The sequence below is a fragment of the Dermacentor variabilis genome, chromosome 3, assembly GCF_050947875.1.
Source record: "Dermacentor variabilis isolate Ectoservices chromosome 3, ASM5094787v1, whole genome shotgun sequence".
Classification (NCBI taxonomy): domain Eukaryota; kingdom Metazoa; phylum Arthropoda; class Arachnida; order Ixodida; family Ixodidae; genus Dermacentor; species Dermacentor variabilis.
Window position 1 is genome coordinate 162,390,704 of NC_134570.1, and position 25,143 is coordinate 162,415,846.

The window sequence follows — 25,143 nt, forward strand, 5'->3', positions numbered from 1 at the left end:
CCCATTGTCATCATGCCGTACTCGTCATACCGCCTCCATCGTTCCACTGACGTCGATATTTCTTTGTCATTCCGTTGTAATCATACTGTCGTGAATCAATCGCGATTACGCCGCCATTGCCACGCAGTCATCTTCAGACAGTCACTCAGGCATCCCTCGTAAGGCAGTCGCTATCCCGCGTCCGTTATCAGATCGTCGTCACGTCATCATCGTGGCGTCTACGTCGTTATACAGGTTTCATACAGTTTGTTGTCGCGCCGTCATCAGCATAGGCCCGTCGTCATCTTATTGTGTCCGCATTTTTCTCATGTCATCGTCGCCAGTGCGCCGTTGTTATAAAGTCGTGATCGTTTCATCATGGTAATTCTAACTTTCACATCCCAGTTTGGTCATGTCGTCGTTATTAGCCATCGCCGTCAAACAGTCATCGTCACGCAGCCTTTTACCATCGCCATTGCTTCAGTAACCATTTTACTGTGGTCATGCCGAAGTTGTCAAATCGCCTTCGTTGATCCATCGACGTTAGTTCTTTCTTGTCATTCTGCAGCAATCATCTTTTCCCCCGAAGAAAGTATACCGGGTGTGCTTTTTTTTTCTTTTGGTGTCTATTGGCTCTCTATCGAAGCGAAGGAGCCGGGCCGAGAGCTGTGTCGGAAACATGGAAACACGAAGACGAGCGCCACTGGCGACTGGAGCCTTTGCGTGCGAATGACCGCGATGGCACCTCGGGCATGTGCTCTCGGCCTGCCGAAGCAGTCCTAACTGACAGTCACTATGAGTGAGCGACGTCCAGGGAATTCTTATGCCCGCAGCAAACTTGAGGGATCCGGAAAGTTGTGGGGACGAGTGCGTGTACGTGTGGCGATTGGTTCGCGATCGATTCTATCCATCATTCATACTGGTTCTGATTGATTTAGTTTTGATTGATTAGTTCACTGCGTCTTTTCGAGACCATGTCTGGGCGCTTAAACTCTGGCGCCTATTGGATCACGTCGGCTTGCCTGATTGTTCTGAGTAGTCGAATAATGAAGAGGCCTGTTTCGCCCAGCGGTCCGCGTGTCCTTTGGATGCTGCACAAAGCAATTTAAGGAGAAGGTCCCAATCTTTTCGGGGTGAGCAAGGAGACAGCAGCCATCGGTGCCACCTAACCATAGTAAACCAGGCCATTCAGGCAGGCCGCCGACCAGGGTGCGAACTCGTTTTGTATGTAAATACAAGTGTCAGAAAAAGTTAAAAGGACCTCACTGAGCTTTTGGCTATTCGATGGCGTTTTGCACAGGAGGGCGAAAGGCTTTCCGGAAGGTTGTACGGAACTCGTTGTCCGGAAGTGTTTGAAGTCCGAGCTTTTAAGTAGTGTGAGGTCGACACTACGGCGGGCAACCTCGACGTCAAGCCCATATGGGGGACAGTTCGCCGCCGTTGTCTTTGGCCAAAGAAATTCTCGCATGAAAAAAAGCGCTTACTCTCCTGCTCTGAGTGCCACAATTGAGAGCTTCCAACTGGTAAGCTATAGCCAGTGTCGCCCGCTTTGTGGCATTCTAGATTGAGCCAATACTTCATGTAAATAAAGGCTTAGGCGCGCAGCAGGGAATCAGACGTCTGGAATGTAACCCACCGACTCCAACCTGATCCCAATCTAGTGGAACAAACCGAAAGAAAAATGTGACACTTAGACGCACGACGAGTCTGTTGACGAATATCAAAAAAAGAAAGAGCGCGATAGTCATCGTGATGTGCGCAAGTGCGGTTCGCGTGCTGACGGGAGGCTTGCCACGTGTGATCGTGTCTGTGAGTTTGAGGCGCGTGATTCAGTGCGCCAAGCCCAAAGCTCGGACGAGACCAAAGTTTGCTTCGACTGCAAGTCATTTCCCAACGAGTACTTTCTCAGTAGCGTCGCTGCTTACGACAGAGACACTGAACCGCTTTATAGCGCAAGTGAATTATGTTGACTGTTTAATTTGCATGTGGTTGGTGATTGCTCTGAATCTTTTTTTTGTTTAAACATGTTTTTACTATTATATTTTTATTTTATATAACATTTTTTTCCTTACCCCTGCTTTATTTTTCTTGCATGAACTCCTCACATACCCATTTTTATGAGTGCCCTCTTGTTCTAACATTCGAAGTCGTTTGTAAAGACGAGTGGGATCCTTCTTCATGGGGAGAGGTGGGGAGGAGGTTCACGAAGAAAGCTTGCTGTGGTTCTCTCTTTTGTTCTTGTGACCGTTGGGTCTTGGATGCGGATGAGCCGGGCAAGGAGGGCTGTCCGAGAAGTGCAAATACAAAAACGAGCGCCCGAGCCGACTGAACTGATTGCGTGGCAATGACGCCGACAGCAGCTCGGGAATGTAGTCTCGCCCGGCCGACGCAGTGTTAACTGACAGTCACTTTGCGTGCGCACCGTACAAGCAATTCTTCCGCATTCAGCAGACCTTGAGCAGACCCCAAAAACGAGTGCGGACTAGTGCGGACTACGTCTCGTGGTCGGTTCACGCTGGGCTCTGCCCATCAGTCACGAATAATTTCGTTTGCGCATTTTCCCCTGCGTAATTTCGAGGCCATGTCTGGTCGCTTAAACTCTGGCCTTTGTTGGATCATGTTCTCATGCCTGAATGGTATGAGCGGGCGATGGATGGGAAGGCTTGTGTCTTTGAATGGTCCGCTTGCCTTGGACACTGCAAAAACCGATTTCAGCTGAGGTCTCAGCATTTACGGGGTGAGCAAGAAGACAGCGGAGCACGGCGCCACTTTACCACGGGAGACCAGGCCGGTAAGGCAGGCCGCCGACGGCCGGTATGACATTGTTTGTCTGCAATATGCATACAGTATAACATTAAATTATTACCGAGTTAATAATCCTAGTTTTTCAAATACCACATTGCGTCGTCGTCATGCCTGCCGATCTGCACTTGCCTCTGCCGCAGCTCACCCCCCTTTCGTCGTGGTCTGCCTGCTGAGCTAATGCGTCCGAATGTTAGCAGCTGCCTCACTTCGTTACACTGCCGTCAGACAATCATGATTATGCCGCCGTTATCATGACATCTTTTTCATTGCGTCATCGTCGGACAGACGCTCCTCCATGTGTTGTGATACCGTTGTCGTCACGCTGTCGTCCTTCTACAAGCTTCATGATTTAAGAATCGACACCTCTCTGTTGTCATGCCATGGTCTTTATACCGCTTTTGTCGTTCCGTCGACGTCAGTCTTTCATCGTCATTTCATCATCTTCACTGCGACTGCGTGATAGAGTCGTCGTCATGCCACCATGCTAATGGCCGACCTAGGCGCGCGAGCGCATGGCGGAATATGTCGAGTATAGCCGAACTAACGAAACTCTGAGCATGACCTTGATACATATTAAATAAAAGTGACCAGACGAATACTTTGCCGCTACTTCGCTCGAATGCTAGTCGCATAAGCGTCGACAGTATTCGTAACATGGGCTCTGCCGTAGTTTTTGTCATTCTTAATCCTCTTCTTGCTTACTACGTGATCAGGAAGGGAGCATGAAAAGGTCAATTAAGGAGGGCGAGTTCAGATTGAGCAGAGAGACATGTTTTCCAATGGTTCCTAAAAAGAGTCGAGTAATATGTTTCTTGCAGCAGTTCCTCTATTACTTTGTGCATTGCTCGAAACTAGTTGAACGCCGAGCTGCAGGTATCCTATTTATAAACTTCTGCTCGGGCTCTGTAAAAGCAGTGTGGATTTGTAAGCGAGGCGGAAGAAGTTATCTCATTTTCTAATGTAGCACGTCAAACAGCGATCTGTAGAAATATAACGTTAACTAGTAGAACAACTGCTGTCTTTGAAAAACATAGCGACACTCTCTCGTATCCGTCGTGCCTGCCCTAACTCTTAAGCACGCTTTATCGCTCGTTTTGCGCGCCCGCGCACGCGCACGTGCACGCGCACGCACACACACACACACACACACACACGCGCGCGCGCGCACGTTCTTTTTCAAGCCTTGCGCTCAATAAGAATGAATTTATGGGAACTTAGCAGACGCACCTGCAATTAGGCTGAAAATAATCGGGTAGTGACCACAGCGAAGAACTCTACTGAGTCATAAACCGGACAAGACGCTGCTTGGAACCGTTTGCCTAATAAAGAACTAAAAGCAAAACATGCTGATACTGATTTTATTTATAAGAGAAAATTTTGGATAGCTTGGAGCACATATTTAGCCCCAGAACGTGCGTCATATAGCTGCTCGTGCCACTTGGACATAGCTTAATCAGCTCCGAAAGCGCTTTTACATGTGCTGTGAAACTGTGGCCGGCCAAAGCTTCGTGTCGACCCCCCAGTCTCCGTCTACGACATCTCCCGAAACCGAATGCTAAGCAGCACCGGCGTCGTACACATGCATTGTAAGCGCAAACGCAGCTTAAACAGCCAATGGGTTCGTCACCACTTGATGAAACATCGTACCGTCCAAGGCATCGCCGCGAAAACGGTCAATACCGTTCTATACCCATGCTGTATTTGAAGCAATTTTTGTCTCCCTTAAAGGGAAGCTGAAAGCTTTTCCAGAAAAAATGAGTGAAGAGCGGTATGCCGTGGTTTTCAACCCTCTGAACTCGAATGTCGCATCGAAATTGAGCGAAAGAAAGCGCAAACATATTTTATTTCGACGAAAAGTGCAGCAGCAGACACGCCAAGCTCGCGCGCCTCGTTTCCGCCTGTGATTGGTCGAGCGCCTCGTGACGTCAACAATGGTGTTCGTCCTGACCGACTGCTGCCGCTACACACGAAGCACGGTGCAAAGTAGTTTGGTGGTGTTTTGCTGAGACGGTCATGGAAATTTTCGAGAGCTTGCGTTTCTCTGAGGAGTTCGGCGTTAAGTCCAAACACTACGAGAGCAATTCTGCGCGCGACCGTGACGGGGGACGGCTTCGAGCGACGGCTTAGAGCGACAAAACGGGCCGTCGCTTGAACAAATCGCTCGGTGTTGTCGTTCGATCGCTCGTTTCTAGAAATCTAGAAGTCGTCGCTCGTCGCCCGGAAATGCTATGAACGACTAGCCAATTGTGCGAAGCCGAAACTGGATGTACCTAACTCAAATACTGCTGTTTGTCGCATGGAACGAGCAAACTATTGAATTTTATACGTGCAAGAATAAGAACCTAGTGCAAGACCTTCAGAAATACTTTATGCTCCTTCTTCAGTAAAATACATCAACTTAAAATGATAAAGCATGCGTCACGCTAGTTTCTGCGCGTGTATTGCTGCCCTCATACCGGGAAGTCTTCGCTCAAAGCCGTCGCTCGTGTGGAGTTCGGCGTGCAGACGACGAGTGAATCCGACAGCCATCGCCTCGCTTGTAGCGCTGTCGCTGTCGCGTGCAAGATCACTTGTAAGGGGTTTATATTTGTACATACTACACGTACGTACATACTTGTACATACTACATGTACTAGCCAATTGCGAAGAGCCGGCCTCTCCAAGAAGCAAAAAATGCTGGTGCAAGCACTGCTTTCCACGCGAACGAAGGCGAAGTGTTAGTATCTCCTTGTGTTGGAAATGTTCTTTGGCGAGTATGTTTTTTGCTAAGCTGCATTCAGCGTTCCAGTGAGTACGTTTCCGGGCAAACAACTGTAGTGTTATGTTCCTGCATGCCTCCTCGTAAAATGTAAGCGGTGATGCGATCTTCAGCATTTGTGCGCTGCCCCAAAGCTGTCGGCAATCTACACAGACAGTTTAAACGCGGGAAAAGTTTCCCGGCTGTTGTAGCACGTGTAGTATGGAACCTTCATCAGCGCGCCATCCGCTCGCTACTCTAACTGGCGAATTCAGTCGGCTACGTGAGATGTGCGCGAGAGAAGGGGGAGCGCAGCGTCTTGGCGTGAGCAGGCTTTCCAACACATGCAAACTTTACGCTTGCACTACGTTATGGTAGCTGCATGCAGGCTGTTTCAGAACATACGTGCGAATAGAAAATTCGCGGGGTTGGCGATGAAACCTGCGTCAAGGGTGGGCGATAAACATGCACCTTCCGTTCAGCGTGCTATTTTTTTTAGGAGAAACCGAAGCACGCATTATTGATAAACTCCGGTAGTAATCATCATTGAAGTGGTTAGAGCACAACACTTGTTCTTGAGCGCTTGAAGTTGTTTCGCTTCACAGCAGCCTCCAACTGAGCTGAAAGCTTCTTGTCTTGCAGGAACTAATGGAACATCAGAACATCGTCGCGGCCGCTGGTGTTCGTGCAAGCGTAGGCTGCACAGAACGCCGGCATGATCGGCCTACAAGTTCAATTGATGCTACGCACGTCAACTGCCGCTCTTATATACACAAAAATAAAGGAATGTAGGGTCGAGCGAAGCAGATTAGGACGGCACGCACGCAGAAATAAGCCCAGTCAGGCACGGTCGCGGAGACTGCGCTGGGTCGGAACGCCAGTGTTGACGTCACTAAGCCGCGGTTTCCGGTCTCCGCTCGCATCGTCAGCGTCAGCAGCAGCGCGCGGCGCTCGACGGGGAGCGGAGCTACAGCGCAATTTTAACCGACGATTGCGTCGCTCCTAAGTGAAAAATCCCCCCCCCCCCAAATTTTACCTTCACGGTTTATAAGGTTCCCGCATTCGTATATGAGCGTCTTATTGAATTCGACAGACTCTTCAGCTTCCCTTTAAAGCGCGGTGAGTGAAAAAGTGAGTGCGGGAGGTAGCGAGCGAGAGAGAGAATTGGTTGGTTGGTCGGTCGACAGAAGGAAAGGGCGAGCCATTCCTTCTCTCCGGGTTGTGCGAGCTCGCGCGGTGCAGCTTGAATCTCTTGCCGTCGCGTGCTGCGGAACGATTTGGAGACGTTTTCTAAAATTGGTACACCGCAACATACAAAGGAAGAAACAAGCCGAGCTGATTAGAGAAAAGAACAGCTCGGCTTGTTGTATGTTGCCCTGTAACAGTTTTAGAACGCAATACCAGCTCGGCCAATCCTCAACCCTAGGAGATGCTTTAGTTCGTTCTCCGTCAAGTTTTCGTGATGCCAGTCCAAACCAGGTCCTCAAAGAACAACAGTGTAGCCATTCGCTGCTGCGGTAACTATACAGTATGGATATTTCTGTGGGCTGCTCAAACATGCGACGCGCATGTTGGAGCAGCAAGCTGACATGCGTTGTCAGTTTCGTCAGCTGTCAGCTGACGAAACTGACAGCTGACAGGGTGCCAGAGTTCCGTACACGTTATCCGTGGACTATTTGCAGTTCGTGGGCTGCCGTGCGACGATGGTTTTGATAGCGAACGGCAAGATTCGCTAGCCGCACAGCATGTGTTCGGGACCAATTTCTGGAAGCAGCCTCACAATAGCGAAGCCAGTTAACGATGTACAAGCGGCCACGTTCTATGTAGCGACGCTGGTAGCCCTTCACCACCGATGGCCGCCGGGCCGGGCGTGGACATCGTCACTATACCCTTTTCGGAATATATCGAAGCAGTAGCCGACGGCGCAGCAGAACTTACTGCCGAAGCTCGCAAACCACATTGTTTTGTTACCGTTGTTGGCGTTTGACCCTCTCCTCGAAAGAACTCTACAGTAAGAAGAAAATACGATCATATTCGTAGTGTTGTCAGCTACGATGCGAGCACGGCGGAGGAGCTGTTCCGTTCGGCGTGCACTGCATCTGAACTTCGTTTTTGTGGGAACTGTCTTTCGTGCATGCTAAATGTTTGACAGTACGCGCCGCTTCTCCTGAAATGTGTAGCTTGCTGATTCCATCATGCATTTTTTTGCCTGGAATAGAAAGTATAGCGGACGTTTCCGTCGCCGGTGACAGCGATGAGCTTGCCTTGGGAAGCTGGCGGGTTCGCCTTGCGCCATTCTGACGAGGAAACGAGCAGCAGTTTCACTATGTTTTTCTTGAATGTAGTTGTCCTGCCTATCACTTTCTACATAGTCTGAAGCGCAAATCATATAAAAGAATATAATTTGTACATTAAAGAGCATCTGAGAAAATTTAATCACCCTTCAATTAGGAGGAAACGTAACCTAAAATTTTCAAAAATCTTGGTGTTGTGCTTTCATTCAACAACGCATGATTGAGATAATCATCCACTACACACTGTAACGCAAACACTTGCGAGAAGATTTCCATGCTTCTTTCTATTAGCAACAGTAGCGCATATGTGTACATTGCTATACGATCTCTTGCATATATGCCGGTGGATATGTGCCCATTCTTGACTAAACCAACAGGATCGGTATCTGTCACTCTTTCATAATTGGTATAGAATCATTACATACATATAAGTATGCGTCTTCGATGGAAACAACTTTATTCTGAATCCGGCAAATTTGATGACGTCGTAGTTGTCTGTGTACACGCCTGTCGCCACCATTCTTCTCTCGACAAGCATCATACATCGCCTTCGTTCTTGCGCGCTTGTTGCGTCGACGTCCCACATTGCGCATGTACGTCTAATTTGGTTATTTACATTTTGGCGAAGCTTGTGAAGGGTGCCGGGCAGCTAAATAAACTGTCTATGAGATGGAGGCTGTTACTTACACAGTACATAAACAGGAACATTGCATGTGACTAGAAGTTGCATATGATCAAAATTTTATACTCGGCTTTATTTAGAGCTGAGATACAGGCTAACGTAAAAGATAAGGAGATGGAAACAACCTCATTCATAGTTTCTGAGAGCACGCGCTATAATTTCTCAAACGAAACTTACGTCTTAAAACGAATATTGCACATTTCGCCTAATGAAACCTAACCAATCAACTAATCGCACTTCAAGAAAATCTGACTTTCTGCAAACAAAGACAAAGGATGCGCCGCGGTCTAGGTTGTCTAAAGTGTACATTTGGGTATCTTATGCAACACAAGATATATAAATATATATATATATATATATAGAGAGAGAGAGAGAGAGAGAGAGAGAGAAAGAGAGAGAGAGATACATATATATATACCTTTATATATATATGTGTGTGTGTGTGTGTGTTTGTGTGTGTGTGCGCGTGTGTGTGCGTCTGTGTGTGTGTAATCGCGCACAAAGGTAAATGAGGGGCCGCTTATTGTTCTTTAGCTTCAATATATATTGAGAAGCACCGGTTTTGGACGCTGTTATTCCAAAAGCAGGAGCTAGCGTGCCGGCAAAGAAGATACGAAACTATTGTGATGGTTCCGGACAAGTGCGAAAGATGACGTTCATAATATAAATGCGCGCACTAATTGCCTCAGTGGACGGAAGCGACTAGCCTGGCCCCAAACTAAGTTGGGGCCAGTGTGTGTGGGTGTGTGTGTGCGCGTGCGCGCGCGCGCAAAACGAGCGATACAGCGTGCTTAAGAGTTAGGGCAGGCACGACGGATACGAGAGAGTGTCGCTATGTTTTTCAAAGACAGCAGTTGTTCTACTAGTTAACGTTATATTTCTACAGATCGCTGTTTGAGGTGCTACATTAGAAAATGAGATAACTTCTTCCGCCTCGCTTACAAATCCACACTGCTTTTACAGAGCCCGAGCAGAAGTTTATAAATAGGATACCTGCAGCTCGGCGTTCAACTAGTTTCGAGCAATGCGCAAAGTAATAGAGGAACTGCTGCAAGAAACATATTACTCGACTCTTTTTAAGAACCATTGGAAAACATGTCTCTCTGCTCAATCTGAACTCGCCCTCCTTAATTGACCTTTTCATGCTCCCTTCCTGATCACGTAGTAAGCAAGAAGAGGATTAAGAATGACAAAAACTACGGCAGAGCCCATCTTACGATTACTGTCGACGCTTATGCGACTAGCATTCGAGCAAAGTAGCGGCAAAGTATTCGTCTGGTCACTTTTATTTAATATGTATCAAGGTCATGCTCAGAGTTTCGTTAGTTCGGCTATACTCGACATATTCCGCCATGCGCTCGCGCGCCTAGGTCAGCCATTAGCATGGTGGCATGACGACGACTCTATCACGCAGTCGCAGTGAAGATGATGAAATGACGATGAAAGACTGACGTCGACGGAACGACAAAAGCGGTATAAAGACCATGGCATGACAACAGAGAGGTGTCGATTCTTAAATCATGAAGCTTGTAGAAGGACGACAGCGTGACGAAAACGGTGTGACAACACATGGAGGAGCGTCTGTCCGACGATGACGCAATGGAAAAGATGTCATGATAACGGCGGCATAATCATGATTGTCTGACGGCAGTGTAACGAAGTGAGGCAGCTGCTAACATTCGGACGCATCAGCTCAGCAGGCAGACCACGACGAAAGGGGGGTGAGCTGCGGCAGAGGCAAGTGCAGATCGGCAGGCATGACGACGACGCAAAGTGGTATTCGGAAAACTAGGATTATTAACTCGGTAATAATTTAATGTTATACTGTATGCATATTGCAGACAAACAATGTCATACCGGCCGTCGGCGGCCTGCCTTACCGGCCTGGTCTCCCGTGGTAAAGTGGCGCCGTGCTCCGCTGTCTTCTTGCTCACCCCGTAAATGCTGAGACCTCAGCTGAAATCGGTTTTTGCAGTGTCCAAGGCAAGCGGACCATTCAAAGACACAAGCCTTTCCATCCATCGCCCGCTCATACCATTCAGGCATGAGAACATGATCCAACAAAGGCCAGAGTTTAAGCGACCAGACATGGCCTCGAAATTACGCAGGGGAAAATGCGCAAACGAAATTATTCGTGACTGATGGGCAGAGCCCAGCGTGAACCGACCACGAGACGTAGTCTGCACTAGTCCGCACTCGTTTTTGGGGTCTGCTCAAGGTCTGCTGCATGCGGAAGAATTGCTTGTACGGTGCGCACGCAAAGTGACTGTCAGTTAACACTGCGTCGGCCGGGCGAGACTACATTCCCGAGGTGCTGTCGGCGTCATTGCCACGCAATCAGTTCAGTCGGCTCGGGCGCTCGTTTTTGTATTTGCACTTCTCGGACAGCCCTCCTTGCCCGGCTCATCCACATCCAAGACCCAACAGTCACAAAAACAGAAGAGAGAACCACAGCAAGCTTTCTTCGTGAACCTCCTCCCCACCTCTCCCCATGAAGAAGGATCCCACTCGTGTTTACAAACGACTTCGAATGTTAGAACAAGAGAGCACTCATAAAAACGGGTATGTGAGGAGTTCGTGTAAGAAAAATAAAGCAGGGGTAAGGAAAAAAATGTTATATAAAATAAAAATATAATAGTAAAAACATGTTTAAACAAAAAAAAAGATTCAGAGCAATCACCAACCACATGCAAATTAAACAGTAAACATAATTCACTTGCGCTATAAAGCGGTTGATAGTCTCTGTCGTAAGCAGCGACGCTACCGAGAAAGTACTCGTTGGGAAATGACCTGCAGTCGAAGCAAACTGTGGTCTCGTCCGAGCTTCGGGCTTGGCGCACTGAATCACGCGTCTCAATCTCACAGACACGATAACACGTGGCAAGCCTCCCGTCAGCACGCGAACCGCACTTGCGCACATCACGATGACTATCGCGCTCTTTCTTTTTTTTATATTCGTCAACAGACTCGTCGTGCGTCTAAGTGTCACATTTTTTTTTCGGTTTGGTCCACTAGATTGGGATCAGGTTGGAGTCGGTGGGTTACATTCCAGACGTCTGATTCCCTGCTGCGCGCCTAAGCCTTTATTTACATGAAGTATTGGCTCAATCTAGAATGCCACAAAGCGGGCGACACTGGCTATAGCTTACCAGTTGGAAGCTCTCAATTGTGGCACTCAGAGCAGGAGAGTAAGCGCTTTTTTTTATGCGAGAATTTCTTTGGCCAAAGACAACGGCGGCGAACTGTCCCCCATGTGGGCTTGACGTCGAGGTTGCCCGCCGTAGTGTCGACCTCACACTACTTAAAAGCTCGGACTTCAAACACTTCCGGACTACGAGTTCCGTACAACCTTCCGGAAAGCCTTTCGCCCTCCTGTGCACAACGCCATCGAATAGCCAAAAGCTCAGTTAGGTCCTTTTAACTTTTTCTCACACTTGTATTTACATACAAAACGAGTTCGCACCCTGGTCGGCGGCCTGCCTGAATGGCCTGGTTTACTATGGTGAGGTGGCACCGATGGCTGCTGTCTCCTTGCTCACCCCGAAAAGACTGGGATCTTCTCCTTATATTGCTTTGTCCAGCATCCAAAGAACACGCGGACCGCTGGGCGAAACAGGCCTCTTCATTATTCGACTACTCAGAACAATCAGACAAGCCGACGTGATCCAATAGGCGCCAGAGTTTAAGCGCCCAGACATGGTCTCGAAAAGACGCAGTGAACTAATCAATCAAAACTAAATCAATCAGAACCAGTATGAATGATGGATAGAATCGATCGCGAACCAATCGCCACACGTACACGCGCTCGTCGCCACAACTTTCCGGATCCCTCAAGTTTGCTGCGGGCATAGGAATTCCCTGGACGTCGCTCACTCATAGTGACTGTCAGTTAGGACTGCTTCGGCAGGCCGAGAGCACATGCCCGAGGTGCCATCGCGGTCATTCGCACGCAAACGCCCCAGTCGCCAGTGGCGCTCGTCTTCGTGTTTCCATGTTTCCGACACAGCTCTCGGCCCGGCTCCTTCGCTTCGATAGAGGGCCAATAGACACCAAAAGAAAAAAAGGGCACACCGTGTATACTTTCTTCGGGGGAAAAGTTGATTGCTGCAGAATGACAAGAAAGAACTGACGTCGATGGATCAACGAAGGCCATTTGACAACTTCGGCATGATCACAGTAAAATGGTTACTGAAGCAATGGCGATGGTAAAAGGCTGCGTGACGATGACTGTTTGACGGCTATGGCTAATAACGACGACATGACCAAACTGGGATGTGAAAGTTAGAATTACCATGGTGAAACGATCACGACTTTATAACAACGGCGCACTGGCGACGATGACATGAGAAAAATGCGGACACAATAAGATGACGACGGGCCTATGCTGATGACGGCGCGACAACAAACTGTATGAAACCTGTATAACGACGTAGACGCCACGATGATGACGTGACGACGATCTGATAACGGACACGGGATAGCGACTGCCTTACGAGGGATGCCTGAGTGACTGTCTGAAGATGACTGCGTGGCAATGGCGGCGTAATCGCGATTGATTCACGACAGTATGATTACAACGGAATGACAAAGAAATATCGACGTCAGTGGAACGATGGAGGCGGTATGACGAGGACGGCATGATGACAATGGGAGGACTTTACTGAAGCGATTACGATGGCAAAGCGACCGCGTGACGACGATGACGTGACGACGACATCGTGGTGCCAGCATGATGAGAGTTAGATGACTAAACTGCAATGACGACAATGGAACGACCTTTTCGGCATCACGGCGGCGCTGTGACAGCCAATGCAGCCGACTGTATGACGACGATGGCGTGAAAACGACGGCATGACAGGGGCCGGCTGACAAAGCAGGACTGACCGCAATGTAACGACCTCGACGGCATCACAACCACGTGCACATACTTAGACATAGAAGTTGTGACGACGGCGGCATGACGAGAGTCCGATCACGAATGTGGAATGACCATGATAGGCCGATCACGACGGAAATAGATGGACATATAGATAGGCTGAAAACGATTGAATTATGCAACGAATGCTAATCACAATAATAAGTATAATAAGGTGCGCCAAACGTTGGACTTTTCAATTGGTTTTACTCCCTTTCCACCTTATTTACCATCAACACCATCAGTAAATGGCGTGAAGGCATCAAATTATACTATGCTTTGAAATTTGGTCTTCACTCGGGCATGAAATCCACTTTAATGTTAAACGCGATAACTCGGCGTAGAAGGTGTGACGACGACGGTATGAGTAGAGTAAGGCCGCGAAGCTTGAATGAAGACGATTGACCGACCACGATGGCATTAACGACCAGCATTTATCTAGCGGTTCAAGCTGGTAGGCAACATAGGGCACTGGGTCGACGAAAGAGGATAGATAGATAGATAGATAGATAGATAGATAGATAGATAGATAGATAGATAGATAGATAGATAGATAGATAGATAGATAGATAGATAGATAGATAGATAGATAGATAGATAGATAGATAGATAGATAGATAGATAGATAGATAGATAGATAGATAGATAGATAGATAGATAGATAGATAGATAGATAGATAGATAGATAGATAGATAGATAGATAGGCTAACACGACCAAAGGAGGCAAAGAAAGCCAATCAGATTAATAAATATAACGTGCGGTAAACGGTGCGCATTTCACGTGGTTTCACTCACTTTCCACCATGCTTACCATCAACACGGCCAGTAACTGGCGTGAATGCAAGAAATAATCCTCAGCTTTGACATTTATTCATCACTCGGGCGCGAACTCTACATGAATGTGCAGCGTGCTAACATTCGAACGTTTAATACATTGGAGAAGTTGGCAGGGCAACAGAACGCTACGCTTTCTGTGCAGTTTGCTTTCATTCGTCTCGAGAACCGCCAACGAGCGCTGCGAGAACCGCAGTAGAGCTGCCAGAGAATTCGACAAAAACAAGGTTTTATTTACTGAACTCTGTGTGGGGCAGTTACTAGAGAAATGATACGAATTATTTGACTCGGCAAGCAGTTCAAACCTGTCAAATATTAGCTTGTTTCAGGCCTTCCGTAAGTGTGCACCAGGTGCCCTTCAGCAAACTGCAGAATATTCAATGGTGCAGGGCAGACGGGCATAGAAAACACACGCTACGGAGCCGCGAATTGCCAAGAAAATCTTGATAAAATAAAAAAAAGACGTTTTAAGCACAGCCAAGAAATACATTGGACATTGTCTTCGAAAACACGTTCATGACTCCGGCTTCGCAAGCAAAAATTAAACAAAAGTGCAAACAGCCTGCAAACGCGGTAGATGACGTCAATGTTTTTTGACGTCTGAGACACCCAGATGGGCACATTGTTGCTAACTAAAGGTAAACGCTTTAAATACAAAAGAAGTCACAGAGCTGAAGAACGGGTCATAAGAAGAAAGCAAAAACAAAAATCGCCAAGAACGTAAAAAAGAGGAGTCTTCTACAGCGCACCCGCCATGAAACGTCCAAACAACACGCGTCAGTATTTTAGAGTGCGTCGTACGCCAGAACAAGCCACGTAGACGAAGTGCCAGTTGCACTGCTGACGCCCTCATACAAAGAGCGCCATCGCTTTGCAAAAGACGGCGAGCACAGTTCAAGGCATTGAAAGGTCCAGTCAAGAGGTATATTGTCTGACACTGATAAATATATTGTGTACGTTCACACTTGTGGCGTGGTAAACATCGCCCGTGATTTCGGTCTTTTCCAGCCCCCACTTATCGGGTGAAGAATGTGCACTTCTTCTTGGGATTCATTTTTGATCCGTACGGGCATTGAAAAGCCCGCGCAAATGCCTCCGAATTGCTCACAGCCTTGTTGCAGTCCACCGTGTACTGACCCACGGCTCCGGGAAGGCTGCACGTCATGTAGCACAAAGTCATGAAGAAGGCCTGATCGCCCGAGAGATTCCGGGAAATACCCTGTGGACTGTCGTCGTCGGTTTCGCTGACGGAACGCCTGTACGCTGCGTAGGCCACTTCGAGCGCGGGAATCTCGGGAAAGACGCTGGTCCTGGAGCCGGGTCGGGTCGGATAGGTGGGGGAGTCGACGACGGGAGCCTCCTCTGCAGTCGCCAGGCAGCCGTCCCGGTCTTCGAAGGCTCGAGAAGCGGCGCTGTAAAGAAGAGTAGTGAAATCTTTGATAGTTATAACAAAACGGAGGTGCGGCGTTAATAGCGCACTAAGTAAGACAGGACATTTTAGATTGTCGTTGGAATTATTAAGTAAGCACTTTCGGAAAAGCGGAAAAATCGGAAAAAATTCTGGTAGAAAACATCCAGTTCTGAATATTGTGGACGGAGCAATGCGCTTTTAGATAACTTCTACAATGTGAATTTCGTATAGTGTTTGGGTGGCTTCACTCTGTAAACATTTCCCAGCTATTTCAAAATGCAGTCGGCCGTACTTGAGAGCATATAGCGATATCAAAGTTCTTCAGTCATAAATCAGTTCAGAAACAAGCTCTTCCAGTTCGATTGTCAATATACGCGAACATCCGTGTATCGTTACAGGTAAAAGGATCTCCTGACCCATTCTAGAAATTTCTTCGCACAGTTAAATACAAAGGCTAGCTTAGTTCAAACAACCGTGTCATGGCCAACGATGGCGCATCGCCATAAGCTGTAACTTGGCGAAGTAGCAAAAATAATGGGTTGATTATGCCCATAATATTAGGAAAGTAGTCTATCTGCGTTGTTCTGGAATAACCTGCCATGTAAAAGTGAAAATCATCACATTCGTAAAATTAGGCTAAAGAAGCTTACGGGGACAAAAAGGAGTCGCCGAAAGTGCCGTTTGGATGCCACTGCAGTCCCTGTTTGTCCATGGATGCGACGAGATTGACCGCCATGGAGAATCCGAGTCCTCCGTAGAACATAGCTTTGGTCCCGTCAGCGTAGTAAAGGGGCGGAGTAACGGCACCCACAGCTACCCTCACTGCGCCACTTGCAGCATCGTATAAGAGGTACGGCAGTTCGTAGTTGACCGCGTAGCTCAAGACGTCGATATTGGCACTCGTATGGTACGTATTAGCGGCAGACCGACTCGATTGGATCCAATATCCTGCAAACGGCAATCCGGCGCTCGGAAAAGTCGCGTACATGCGGTCGAGTGCCTCGTTCTCCAGGAAATGCTCTGGGGGCCACAGCTGCAGGCGTGTCGAAGCCAGCTTCACGGCGGCAAGTTGTCGGTTCTCGGCATCCAGCCAGTCTGTGGTGTTGACCAAAGCGATGGCGGTTGCAACCAGGTGGTCGAAGTTTGCAGAGATGACGGAGCGTTCCTGTCTTGAGAAACGCGACACAGAGGTGAGAGCAACTACCAGGAGTCGGTAGGCGGTCTCGACAAAACGTTCGCAGAAGTATGGCCGGTAACGTATGACGCCTTGGTCGTACAGGTACTTCAGCAGCTGCAAATCTACTGCCGGTGCCAGGAGCTGCACGCAAGACCACGCAATCAGGGACAGCAGCTGGATGTCCGTGTACGAGGCCATCACGGCCGCCATGGTCTGGAAGAAGTTTTTGTCGGCTATGAGAACCTGGTCGTTGGATTCCATCTGAGGCTGAAGCTCTAATTGCCTCAATGCCCGTAGCCACTGCTTCGAGTCCAGAGGAGGAGTGTAGACTCTAATCTTGGCGATTGGCACCAGTAGTTGTTGGCCTCCAAGTGGACGCATGGCGAATAGGAGACTTCTAAAGACGTCCCCTTCCAACACCATGGTTGTCTCAATGAGCGTCTGGTTTATCGTCGCGTCCTTGTCAGAGCTTCCCTTGAGGATGTAGAAGAACGCAGCCCAGTACTTCGCGTATCCTCCGGTATTTTTGATCGTGAGATGATGCTGGTACATTAGCGGTACAAGTGGGCCTGGACCTAAAGTCAAACGCCAATTCGGTGCGGGTCCCAAGCGCAGTAGTCTCAATTGAAAGAATAGTGAAACCTGCCACTTGAACGCGAGCGTTATCAGTACATCGAGGGCGCTGGTGTCACTTGACTCTGGCTCTTCCGGCCACGACAGTCTACATTCCTTTAGGAACTTCCAGAAGATCGCCACGTTCGAGCCGTACTGTTTACTGTCGCCCATGCATGTGGCGTACATGACTAGCGGCTTGCGGCCAACCCGAATTATCTTGGCGCCTTCTGTAAGAATATTTTTGAACAGTGGGAACCAAGATTTCCGTACGTCATCCATGGCTGAGTTAGAGTGCTCAAGGTACCCCTTTGGTGGGGACCAAGCGGAACAGACGTAAGCCCTGAAGTTTCGGCAGGGATCGAGGCTGCTGTTTAGTTTATACGAAAGGCGCCAGGCATGATCGACGCAATCTTTGGTCTTGCAGTACGGCTTTGTCGGAGCAGTTTCTTGCTCTCTTCTGAACAGGATGACCACGGCGGCTGTTACGGTTGTGACTATGAAAATGAAGATGGCCGTGAGGAGGATGTGCTCCTTTGTGATAGGTACCCCTGCTACTCTGACCACTATCCGTGAACCGCGCTGCCCCTGTAAAATGAAGCACGAAAGAAATATCTCACTTATTCGTGATAACCAAATTACGTGCTGAGAAAAAGTGAGGCCGCGTGTATGTTACCAGAAAGAAGGCACATGCGCTTTTCAATTTATTTTTTGCTTTCTTTACGTGAATATTCCGACACCTGCCGTTCGGGCATAAAGGTAATCCGAGAAACATTGTTAATGACGCAGGCCAGTGGTTGTTCTGACCTTTCATTATGTAGATTTGCCTGATTTTGCTGAGGAACCATAGCATGTGTTATATTGTAAAGTATGCTGTCGAGGTTGGTATTTATAGCTCGCTATTCGGCTCCCCTGTGACAGAATTGCGTGCCGCTATGGTGAAGAGGCTTGTCGTGCAAGGATCTATAGGTCACAATTTCAGTGCTTGCATGCGGCAGCGGTATCTTGCCAGTGATTTCTGGAACGAGCCAGCGAACGTAACCATAGCGCTGAGCTTCTGCTTATCGTGTGCTTACAGCCAGTGTTTGCTCGACTCAGCTGTCGCGTCAGCAAACCAACAGTAGCTGTGCTGTTCGCGGTGACATAATGGAGACTAGGGTCGAGATTTAGGTGCAGTAGCACCAACGCTGTGGTTTCAGCCGTTATGGTTTGTCACGACGTGCTTGATTATGCACTCCCAACTTCGAGCACTTCCAGGTAGTGCGTCGCACACGCTGTGGTGCTTTTTACACAAGCATCTTCGATCGGTGGTATTTTTGAGGCACAGGATTGAGAAAAAAAAACACGACATTTTGTTACTGCGAGCCCCACTGCCCTCCAACTGAAAGGAGCAGTCGGTATTCTAGTCCTCGCAATTATGACACCGGTCGCTGAAGTTCCACAGTGTGGAGCGAAGTCCGAATAAAGTTAGGCTGTCTCGCGATTTCCATCGTCGGAACATTTTCTCTTGTCCTTCCGTACATATGTGCCTCAAAGAAAAAAGCATCGACGGATCCCGTGCACTGTGGTAATCGATATAAGCAAGCTTTGTATGTGGTTTTATTATTAATTAATTGTTTATTTATTTATTTCATTACCCTCAGGACCCGAGGGCATTACACGGCATTGCTTTGATTCACGATAATTAGCGGTGATGTTGGCGGCGAGTGCGTAAGTTCTTCAGTGTTTAGACCAATACTAGAGTGGAGAGTTGATGTTCCACGTTACCCGGCGTGCGCCGCTGCAATCTCTCTGCGTACTCCACAGAATACACAGGGAGACGTGTTTGCTTGATACGTTGTTGCGCGTCATTGTATATAATGCCTGAGAGGACTGATCATTATCATTGCTTCGCATGGCACATCGCATCGTCGCAGAAGTGTTAAATGGCGTTATAGAGCTGCGCGTAATTCAAATAATATAATTGCATGTATGCATTGCATACATAGATTCGGCGTCTGCACCACGTTTCACTGCGTAGCGAAGACGCTCCTGATACGCGCGACCGTTCTTTCGGGCCTGGGTGTCCTCGAAGCTGAGTGCATGCTTTGCAGCCATTTTGCTGGCGCGTGTTTACCTGCTCCTTCTGCATTCCTGGCGAGCATGCTGTCGAGACGCTTAAGACGCCAGCTCCGAGGGCTCTCTTCATGCTATGGACGGTTGTAATGTTTACACTATCAGAGCACGGCACGTGACCTCCACTGCTCAGCACCTCCATTTCTGTCGGATAGGAAAGCAAGCGTAGTATCTGCCATACGCGCAAAATGTTCAACCCTGTCACAGCGGTGCCAGTCGGGATTCGCGGAGGGGAGCGCCATCTGGTAGTGTTGCAAGAAACCCAGCGGCACTCACGGCACGACCATCACAGCAACGTCCGGAAAATCGTGAGAAGAGTGAAAGAAATCTTCGCTTTGCAAAGAAAAAAAAACGTGACGGTGAGACAAGGCATCGGGTGATGTAGGGAGCTGTAGCAACACTGACATACTTCGTTGATTCTTGACCTCTGCGTCACCTGCGCCGCGAGTCGGCCCGGGATTGCCATATTGTGGGCCTTTTTTTTTCTACGCGCGGACACGGTAGTGGGGAAAGTAGCCCTTAACAGCTTCGCTCTAAAGGTTAATTAATTCACGTCCCCAAAGGTTTCAGGAAACGTCATCCGTTGGGCCTCTTTTTCGGGATTTTGCTTCCCACATATTATAAGTTGGCGGTAAGCTTAACTCCCGAATCTAACTGGTGGCGGTAAATACCTTTACAAAGGCTGTCACCACCCTGAAACAGAGCTTGCATGTAGGTTCTGTTGGCATGCGCGGAGGCTAGTGCCACCTGGTAGCGTTGCATGAATCCCAGCGGCAAGCGCGGCAAGAGGATCGCTGCAGCAGCGCCCGAAAAGTCGTAAGAAGAGGCACATAATAAGCTTCGCTTTGAAAAATACAGCCCAGGATTCGCAACTCAGCGATATGTCGCGCATTGCAACAACTATATGTGACACCTTTTCGATTGCCAGAGATCGCACACTGACAGCTGAGCCTGTGCACTACGGCGTGAACGCGGGAAAGAAACAGCTCGCTCACGTGTTCCGAGTCCCAGACCGAAGATTTGATTCCTCGTCGCTTGGCCCGCTGCTCTGCAATGCGGGCTCTGTTCAACGTCTCGAGAACTCTAACGAAGGGCGAGAACGAAGGTTCGCGCTGGGACCCCGAGTCTTGCGTCGACGACTTTCCTGAGTGTCCGCTTCTCGAGACGGCGTCGATGGGAACCGCCAGAGTGACGGTAGAGCCGGAGCGTGTTCTCGCCTTAACCGTACCAGGCGGTAGCTTTGCACTGCGGACTTCGGCCGTCAGGGTTGTCTCGGCTGCTTCGTTGTTCGATGTGGAAGATGTCGCAGCGGCTGTGATTGACCGAGCACCGGCAACAGACTCTAGTGCCTGTGTCGGCTGCGATGTGTAGCGTTCTCTTAGAGCTGAATCCAACGGGGCGTCTGCGGGAGCTCTTTGATTGGGATAGCCCGGACAGTGGTGGGTCCCTTCAAGCTTGCCAGAGGAAATGGAGCTCCGAGAAGATGCGCGTCCATAGGAGCTCGCGGAGTTTCTTCGAGCACGAGGTCGCCTCTTGCTCTTATCGGCTTGATGCTGAGAGCTCGGAAGCATCTCTTATTTGCTTGCTGTGGTCGCAAATCGCAGAGCCGAAGATTAGCAATCCGAAATGCCTTTACCCTGCTTCTTCTTCTTCTGGTATTGTTTGCAACAAGCTCGTGACATACGCAAAGAACCAATGGGGCCGGTTCTCTCACGCGACGCTAGCGCCGCCTGGATTCTAATTTTAACTCCACTGATAAACGAAAATGTTGACTTACTAATATTAGATGATCATTTCAATATTATTCACTTATTGTCTAAATTTAGAAACGTAAGGTGACGTGTGAATATTTTAGTTGTTTAAAAATTGAAATGTGTGTTTCCATGCTGGCGCCACGCCAATGCTTGGACGCGAAACACACCACATGCCACGGGCTTGCTCGTTGCATGAATGACGCATCGCCTGAACAGAATTATTGTGATGATTGTGTTGCGCTGTTGTGGCACATACCCGTATGTCCTTAGAATGGGGTGACGGAAAGGCGCGTAAACTGAATAATTATGGAAAATTGTCAAAAGAAATGTGCAACCGAAAAGAAGCAGGAACGAGGAATATATTGCACAATTAACCCGTTAAAAAAGTGAGTGCTCCAAGTTTCGTAGTCGCGAACAATGTCCAGGAATTCTGGACATTTCTCTTCGCAACTTCGCGCAATGAGCATGTGTAACTGAATGGGGAAAATTATAAGAAAATTTATATTTAAAAATATCGGCCGACGATCAAAAAGCTTCAGCCTACTATTTCAAGAGGGTAGTTCCTTCTAGCACCTGTGGTGTGTTCAAGCAGTGTTTTAGTCAAGGATGGGGGGTGAAGTACCAGGACCGGGGGAAAGATTTTCGCACCCTCCCGGAAGAGGGCACATAGATTTCAAGAAGCGCTAAATTTAAATCGTAGAGCGATTCATTACAGATGCCGTTGGAACAGCAATGGTAGGGGGAGTGTATATAGTCAGTCTGCACGCGCCGTTGTTTGAGAGGCAGCCAGGACAGATATATATATCTATATATATTATGCGTGCGCACGTCTGATGTGTGCATGTGTATGGTTGTGTATATGAGTGTGTATGTGTTGTGTGTATGTGCTCGTGCGCGAGTGCCTCGGTATTTTGTATTTCCATGTGCGCGTACCACGGTATGCGTGTGTGCATGCGTGAATGCGCGTGTGCGTGTACAGGCGCATTATTGCGTGTGCCCGTGCTCTTGCGTGCTTGAGGTGCATGCGTGGACGCGTGTCAATGTGTAAATGTGCGAACGTGTTTGTTCGTGCTTCAGCATGCATGCGTGCGATCAAACCGGTGCTTGTTTGTGTGCGCATGGATTTCTGTACTTACGCACTGTATCTGTGTGCGTGCGAGGGAGAAAGATAGAGAAAGAGCGCGTGCGTATGTTTCGGCCAATGTGTAACTCCTCGCCGGCACTGCAAGGTTTGAAACCTCCCGAAGGAAGTGATTTGTTTCTTTGACGTACGAGGAGAATGAGCATGGAATGTCCTTGATGAGAATGTCATTAAAAGGGGATATTTTCTTGGTCGCTGTTCCATTGTTGGGTACGACAGGGCGGCCGCGATTGTTTGCATTGGGTATTCGGGGTAGTAAGTGTTAACGGCCGGGGCCTGAGTTTCGCGGTATCAAGGCTTTGAACATCGCTTCGGTTATCTTATCTGCCTTGAGCAGAGTGGTGAGGGCGTCCATTATGTCTCTTTCAAATTACTTTGCAGGGTTACTTGGGAGTTCTGTGTGAAAATTGGTGTTGGCCTACTAACGGAAACTTTCGGCTATGTAAAGACTCCGGTCAAGTAGCACCACTGCACCACCTTTGTCCGCTGGCTTAATGACAATTGTTTTATCCTCACTCAGAGTTCGCAGCACCTGCTGTTTCTCTCTTGAGCGGTTACTGTGGACAGGACGGTGGCTCTGGCATTATTTTATAATTTCTTTTGGAACCATGCAAATGTATATGGCCAAGTATTTGTCGCGTACCTCACCAAGTGTCCATGATTTATCGGAGAGCCCAAACACCGCAGGGGCGTTTGCGCAAGCATGCGCTTGGTGTGCTGCGACATCACGCACCAGAACACATGAGGGTTGGACCCTCCCGCGTGTAGCCCTGCGCAGCTTAACCGTGTCTGAGGAAAGGGGGATCCTGGAGGTTGAGCCGATCCTCGGCGTTTGGACCTTTAAGGGCCCCGGCAGAGGTAACAAACCTCTTTATAGCTGGCACCTCCAGTCTTTGTGTCTCTATCCCACTTTCTGGCCTTACGTGTCTTCTTCTGTTTTCCATTTACTTCCTTTCTCCTTGGCGGTAAGGCTTAATCTTGTTGGCAATGCTGCCTAGGGTACACCGTATTTGGTTATAGCGACAGCGTACCTCTGGCGTTATGCAGACTTGCATGGGAGCTCTGCCGCATCTCCCCGTTGGGTTCCGTGGAGGGCGGTCGGCGCTGCTGCCAAATATTTATTTGTTTTCATGAAAACTTCTTTCTCCCCCACTTCATGATCGCCTTTAGAAATGAGGGCGCACCAAAGATGTCAAAGCTTTTTTGGCAATCGTACACTGAACTTCCCCGCTTTCATGTAATCCACTTTGATAAGCCTGAGAAGACGGTAAGAATGATCTCACACTTCGTAGTCTTCAAATCTCCGACAGAAGTTTCTGGTCCGGGATACAAAGCATCAAAATTGCTCATGGTGATCTTCTCCTAGAACTCCGCGATTTGAAACAACATGAAAAAATGTCCAAACTTGTACTTTTTGGGGGTGTTCCACTAACAGTGACCCCCCACCGCACAATGAATACTACCCACGGCGTTGCCTCCGATGCTGATCTGTTAGAATTGTCTGAAGGCGAACTTCTATACGGTTGGAATGATTAGAACGGGATCAATGTCAAAATAATTTGGATAAGGCGTGACGGACAAGAAATGGATACCAAGCGCCTAATATTTACATTTGGCTCAATCAACCTACCCGACACTATCGAGACAGGGTTTGTAAAAATAAGAGTGAGGCTGTACATCCCGCATCCTTTTTGACGGTTCAAGTGCCAGCGATTCGGCCACAGTTCGCAGAAGTGCCGAGGGCGTTAGACTTGTGCGAAATGCAGCACTAACGAGCACCTCTCTAAATCATGTGAAAGCTTTCTCCACTGTGCGACTGTGGTGGGGAGCACGCTGCATACTCGCGGTCATGTCCGTCTTGGAAGAAAGTAACAATCAGAGTAAAAGCGAATATATCATTCAAGGAGGCACGCAAGCGGGTTTGATGTCTGCCCAAGAACACCTTTGCCGGTGTGACGCGTCAGGGGGCAGCGACACAACGGCTTCAGGCGGCTGCCGACCCACACGCAGTGAGTAGGCAAAGAAAGGCTGGGTGGGAATCGAACCAGGGTATTCATTAATCCGGTAATCAAGTATACTAGTGTCGTTAGCTTTACTATAGTCGGGGTAAGCGATGATTTGCTGAGGGGTAACGCTATCATGAAGGGGTATAGTGCAATGGGTAATTTTGTGATCCGAAATACCATCTAGTAAGCTTAATCTTGTTTCGTCATTTATGAAGTGATTGCTTAGGAATATTTGATCTAGTATGGAACAGCTGGGTCCCTGTACACGTGTAGGTTCAGTTACAACTTGTGTAATGTTGACCGATAACATAAAGTCAAGTAACACATCCGCACAGCGTGAATGATGCTGCATTGTTTGCCAATTCACTACAGGAACGTTAAAATCACCTGCGATTATTCATCTGGACCCTGATGCATATTGCTCAGTTTTTTCATGCAATCGGCGCACATTGTCGAGGCCGGAAGAAGGACTGCGATACACGCAGCCTACGACAACAGTATAAGATGGGAAGCGCAGTTTACAAAAGATAGCCTCAACGCCCGCAACATCCGGTAACATTAAAAACGGGATTTCTTTCTTTACTAGAATGGCCACGCCACCGTCTCGTGTTGTCCCGTCTTCCCGGATGATAGCGTAGTTGGCAGGGGCTATCTGAACATCTTTAACATCAGCTGTTAGC

General features: G+C 48.4%; 1 protein-coding gene across 1 annotated transcript; it reads right to left on the minus strand.

The window, feature by feature from the left end:
• Nucleotides 1-15,262: 15,262 nt before the first annotated feature.
• On the minus strand, nt 15,263-21,133 carry LOC142574871 (endothelin-converting enzyme 1-like). The gene is made up of 3 exons (XM_075683872.1): nt 20,558-21,133; nt 16,309-18,035; nt 15,263-15,659 (listed from the first exon to the last, which is right to left on the minus strand). The coding sequence occupies exons 1-3, from the start codon at nt 21,131-21,133 to the stop codon at nt 15,263-15,265; spliced, it is 2,700 nt and encodes an 899-aa protein (XP_075539987.1).
• Between the last annotated feature and the right edge of the window lie 4,010 nt (nt 21,134-25,143).